This window comes from Vombatus ursinus, unplaced genomic scaffold, assembly GCF_900497805.2.
Source record: "Vombatus ursinus unplaced genomic scaffold, bare-nosed wombat genome assembly UNPS02014945.1, whole genome shotgun sequence".
Classification (NCBI taxonomy): Eukaryota; Metazoa; Chordata; class Mammalia; order Diprotodontia; family Vombatidae; genus Vombatus; species Vombatus ursinus.
The window spans coordinates 3,706,800-3,712,799 of NW_020954723.1; the positions used below are offsets into that span (position 1 = coordinate 3,706,800).

At 36.9% G+C, this 6,000-nt stretch overlaps 1 protein-coding gene across 3 annotated transcripts in view; it reads right to left on the reverse strand.

Moving 5' to 3' along the window:
• Nucleotides 1-6,000, reverse strand: part of LOC114030138 (TOG array regulator of axonemal microtubules protein 1-like) — a 96,664-nt gene that overhangs the window by 5,426 nt on the left and 85,238 nt on the right. For 2 of the 3 annotated variants that reach the window (XM_027844881.1, XM_027844879.1), the window contains one exon: nucleotides 5,529-5,647. In XM_027844881.1, coding sequence (XP_027700682.1) covers nucleotides 5,529-5,647 — 119 coding nt within the window. The remainder of the gene's footprint in view (nucleotides 1-5,528; nucleotides 5,648-6,000) is intronic. The other variant, XM_027844880.1, reaches the window with a different exon arrangement.

Consider the following 6,000-nt stretch of genomic DNA (forward strand, 5'->3'; position numbering starts at 1 on the left):
ACAAAGTATACGAAGAAAGACTCTACTCTTTCCGGGATCTCCTCCAACCTATCGGACCACTCCTGGGCCTCTTCTGCCCGGATCTCAATCTAGGTCGTTCCACTTAACCATGGGCTCTGTCCTGGGTCCTTCCGCCCACACTCCCCCCCAATCCTAATTCACTTAGTGTTCTTATCAGTTCTCACGGATTTGATTATCATCTTTATGCTGATGACTCTCCAATCAGTTTATCTGGTCCCAAACTTTCTGCTGACTTTGTCTCACATCTCCAACTGCCTACTGGACATCTTGAACAGAATATCTTGTAGACACCTTAAACTCAACAAGTCAAAAAACTCATTATCTTTCTGTCCAAATTCTCCCCAGTTTCAAACTTCTTTATTACTGTTAAGGGTACCACATCCTCCCATTTCCCCAAGCTCACAACCAGGTGTCATCTTCAATTCCTCAGTATTTCTTACCACCCCCATGCCCCTAATCTGTTGCCAAAGCTTGCCAATTTCACCTCTGCAACATCTCTCAAATTCACCCCCTTCTCTCCTCTGGTACTGCCCCCACCCTGGTGCAGGCCCTCATCTCCTCACTCCTGGACTATGGCCTGCTGGTTGATCTGCTGCCAAAAGGCTCTCCCCATTCTAGTCCATACTCCATTCCACCACCAAAGTGATTTTTCTAAAGCACAGGTCCTATCATGTTGCTCCCCCACATCCCTTAATAAACTGCAATGGTTTATTCCTCCAAGATCAAATACAAACTCCTCTGGCATCCAAAACCCTTCATAACTTAGGCCTCCTCTACATTTCCAGTCTTCTTAACCCTCTCTCCCCCCAGTGCTCTTCATCCCAGTGACACTGGCTTCCCTGCTATTTCTTGAACAAGACATTCCATTTCCCACCTCCTGGAATTTCCACTGGCTGTCTCTCATACCTGGAATTTTATTCTTCTTCATCTCTACCTATTGACTTCCTTCAATCCACCTACAAGCAACTTTTCCTAATCCTTCTTAATTCTACTTTCTTCCTTCTGTTGGTTATTTCCAATTTATTCTGTATATAGCTTGTGTTTGCATGCTGTCTCCAGATTGTGAGCTCCTTGAGGGCAGGGATTGTCTTCTGCCCTTCTTTGCATCCCCAGTGTTTATCTAGCACAGTGCCTGGTACACACAAGAAATGTTTACTGAATGACTATTCTCAGGAAAATTTTTATATAGCTAGACAAAGGCAGATGGGTTAGTAGTTATCTATATTCTCTGGATTGCCATTTCTTGGGTAGTGATGAGGTCAGATTTTTACCATGCCTTTGGTATCTTCTCCCCTCCTTCAGATAACTTTTAAATTGATCTTCAATGTTCATACAATCGTTCTGTCTTTCATGTATCTCCTTGACATACCCTAGTCTAGACCTGCTGCTGGCTTTTGTCCTTTCTGGAGTCACTTTTTCCTCCTCAGTAAGTTCATCTAGTATGGTGATGTTTAAAGAATAGAGATGTAGTGGTTCTATTGTCTTTGATAAAAAGAATTTGGTATAAAATCCTTTAAAGATCTTTTCCAACTTTGTCCTGTTTGCTGTCCTTTAACTAGTCTGTTCTTGCATGATCTGAGGATGACTTTGCTTAGTTTGGCTTCTTGCCAAATTTTCTTCAGACTTTCTTTACATTGCATTATTTCTTTCTGAGAAATACTCCTCAAATTTTCCATTATTCTTTTTTTTTTAATAGTTGCAATCAATTTATTAAAAGAGATGATTGATTAGGCATCTGCAATGGTGACTTCAACTTCTACACCTGGTTCGATGCTGATAGAAGTGATCTGTTTAACAATTTCAGAAGGACTGTGCAAATCAATAAGGTGGATTCTCATCTGGAACTGATCCCAAGTCTGAACCTTCACCGCAAGGAGTTTTTCTTGTTGGAATTCAAAGTGTCTTAGTGGGCATTTGAACAAGTCCCTTCACTTTCAGGTTCTTTTCTTTGGCTCCTTTAATTAGGTCAGCACACACTTTCTTGAAGAATTTCACACTGCGGCTGGTGAGGGTGATCTGGATCCGGTGAATGGCCACTTTGGGCTCCACGAGGGTCTTGCCGGTGTCTTTGAATGCCACGGCAGTGGAGCAGCTTCCTAACTGGCTTATTCCTCAGTGAGAGCTAACATCGGTGAGTCAGGAGGAGGAGAGGCAGAGACTGCCGACTCCACAAGGCTGCAGCAGCTATACCTTCACCCCATTATTCTTTCCTGTAAGATTTTCCAACTCTAAATTACCGTTGCCCTTGCCTGCCATATCTCTTTGCTTAAAAAATGACTGAAGTGTTTACTAAGGTAATTTTCTGGGATTTTTTAGACTTCTTTATGCAAAGTTTTCATAGGTTAAACTTCTAGTTCAAATTATAATCACTATTGATATCCTTTCATTAAGAGGCAGCTAGGTAGCACAGCAGATAGAGCAATAGGCTCTAGCTCTTTATAGAGCACAATAGCTTTTAAAAGCTATATATACGTTTATATAGGCATACTTCAGTACTTTAGCACTTGTGATTTCATCAGTGTGGATTGGCCCTCTACAATTAAATCAACTTAAAATTAAGTCAACATATACTCTCATACTTGATTACTTCAATGCAAAGGAAGGAATAACAATTTATTTTAAAATATGATTCATGAGTGAGGAGTGAGAGACCAAGACTTATAAACATCACAGGAGCCTTACTCATTTAATAATGCTAATTTTCTTTGAGGAAAAAAATCAGAATAGACCAGGAAGACCTGAGTTCAAATCCAGCCTCAAATACTTACTATCTGTGTGACCCTAGGCAAGTCAAAGAAACCTGTTGCCTCACTTTCCTCAGGTATAAAATGAGAATAACAACACCTTTCTCGTGAGTTGTTAAGATAATAAGTAATATTTGTAAAGCACTTAGCATAGTGCTGGACATGGAGTAGGCACTATATAAATGCTTATTTCATTCCCCTTTCATCTACCCATAATATTTTTTGTATCCATAATTTGTTTCAGTAGGTCAGGTTAGAGTTGTTTTAAATGCATATTCTTTTTCCCCCCTCATTTTTATTCCTGCTGCTAGCTTTTTATTAATTCTAATCTTTATTTTAACAAGTCAGTCGTTTGACTATACAATCATTTCCTGTCAAAATAGAACTAATTTCATTTTTTGTAATTTCTTTGGTGTTTGTCATGCCTGGTGCCTTCTGATTTTTTCCTCAAAGAAAATTATCATTATTAAATGAGTAAGGCTCCTGTGATGTTTATAAGTCTTGGTCTCTTTCACTCCTCACTCATGAATCATATTTTAAAATAAATTGTTATTCCTTCCTTTGCATTGAAGTAATCAAGTATGAGAGTATATGCTGACTTAATTTTAAGTTGATTTAATTGTAGAGGGCCCTTCCACACTGATGAAATCACAAGTGCTTAAAGTACTGAAGTATGCCTATATAAATGTATATATAGCTTTTAAAAGCTATTGTGCTCTATAAAGAGCTAGTGGCAATGAATATCTTTCTCTAGAAGTGTACTTAGGACTATTTTCTTTTGCTAAACAATCTGAGTTGGAAAATGAGCAGCTTAGATATCGTAAGACTATGAAATATAAATGTCTCTTTTTTAAGATAAATTATTTTGGTCCTTGTTGAATATTTTAGACATTTATTCGTGTGTGTGTATCTACCTTGAAGACTAATCTGAGTCTCCTCAGAAAGGATTTAGGGATAGTTCAGTTTGAGAGTTGTTAGATTGTATTTCTCTTCCCATAGGTTCCTATATGACCCACTACCCAAAATTCTCCTAACACTTTGCCAAAAGCTAAAGGCATCCTTGGCAATTAGAACGAGCCCAAATATGACCACTTCCTCAGCTGCCATTCTGACTATCCTACCACTAGGGATCCTTGCGACCCAGTGGTCATTCGCCCAATAAAGAAATCAATGATGAGTTAATTTTGTATCTTTTGTCAAGGAAGATGTTAATAATAGAAACATCCATTTCCTGGGTATGTAGACCCACAATGCCTCCCACCCTTCCAGTATGGTAATCTACTTCTTCACTTCTCTAGTTGGAATATAATATGTACACATATTTCAACTTTGTATATATTTTACATTTATATATATATACATATATACACACACACATATATATGTACACACGCACACACACACACACAGTTTCTAATCAAATATAAGTTCTTCCAATACCTAACACAGTGCTGATCATATAGTAGGAACTTAATAAATATTTGTTTACTATTATCTTGAGGGTCTTAAACAGTTCCTCACCAAATTTCTCTACTACCTGTTTTTCCTTTGAAATTGGTATAGAAGCTTTAATTACTTTCACAGTGGTATTTTTGTAAATACTTGTAACAAGGATTTCAATACTAGATGAACAAATGTCCCATTAAATGTTACTTGTTGCTTCTGGTCAACAAATTCCACAAACTCCTTCTCCAAGAAGTGATTTTTTTCAACTGGTTGCAACTGCTTTCTGTCTTTGATTTTACTTATGTCAACAATGTCAGGATTGATAAGATTGAGTTCATCTTGTATATCCTCTGTTGGTCACCAGACAGGCTCGCATATGTTACAGTACTAATAGCTACATTAATATTTGTACATGACCTAAAAACCATGCAATTCTCAGCTACTCTGCAACTGTCACTGTAGAAGCAGAAAGACTGAGTAATCTGTTTCATGGGTTGTGATGGTCAAAGAATTCTTTACTAAGTGGCCAGCCTGCTGTTGATGATTTCTCTGTGTTTAATTAGGCTAGTTCTTGGAGATCAGGTCTAGCCTGTTTCCAAAAACACAACTGAACCCCTTCCAGTACAATGAACTTATCTAATCTTGTACTCTGCTGGTATGGCCATCAAGAATCCATAGTCACCACTCCCCCCAACAAGAGGGCAATGAAGTAAGACTTTGTGTTATATTATTTAAGCTTAAATAAGTCATCTGTATAACTTAAGGGACACATTCATAAAACTATCCTCCTTTTTTCTGCAGTATCTTTGAGTATTAATTTTTTGATAAATTATAAAAAAATTTTTTTTGAACACAATGTTTTCTCCAGAGGTCCCATAAAAACAGTACTATAGCACAAATAATGGAATACATCACAAAACATGCCTTTTCATGTTGCCTTGGAACTATTATTCAACAATATAATTTTACAGTTATCAAAAAGAACACAGTACTTTCTCAAAGGTTAAAAAAAACTCTTGGGGTACAATTTAGACTTAGTATATTAAGCCTCAAGCTATGTAAAAAGAGGGCAACAAAATGTTCTGCCAGTATATTTGTTTTAAAAACCTAACCAAGCCTTAACTGCTTGGTGACAATAAGTATGCTGTAAATATACAACTGCCTTATTACTTCACAGTTTGTGTATTGTACTTAAACTTTTAACATTCCATTCAATTTTTACAGTCCTCCTGGGGGAAACCAGTTCAAGAAAAAAGTTAGAAAAATTATTTCCACACAATAATTAATCAAATTATATGATATATCAAATGATCCTGCCTTTCAGTTGAATTGAGAACATCTCTAGAAACAGAGGATGACCTTGTACTTCCAATACTGCCAGCATGAGAACGCCTTCCTTTGGCTGATGGAGTATCTAATGGTATCTCTCCTAATCCCTGAAGGTGAAAAAAAGAAAGCCAAATATTACAATATATAATTAAAATCACAGAACTAGTAATTTATAAATTAAAAACAGATAACACAAATTTTTCATAGCAGCAATTACAGTGCTGTTTTAATCTATGTATTTTTTTTAAGGTATCATTACGAGGAGATCCTTGCAGGATTTACAAGCAGCAAATTACTGTTTTATAATGTATGCTAATATGAAATAAACTACTGCATCTGTGACATAAGCAGTTTATGATTCTAAATAACCCAGTAGTTGTTCATCACTAAGTTGATCTCTGAGATGTCTTGTCCCTGACAGCTGTTATAGCCACAGCAGCTAATATATCTATGTAATATA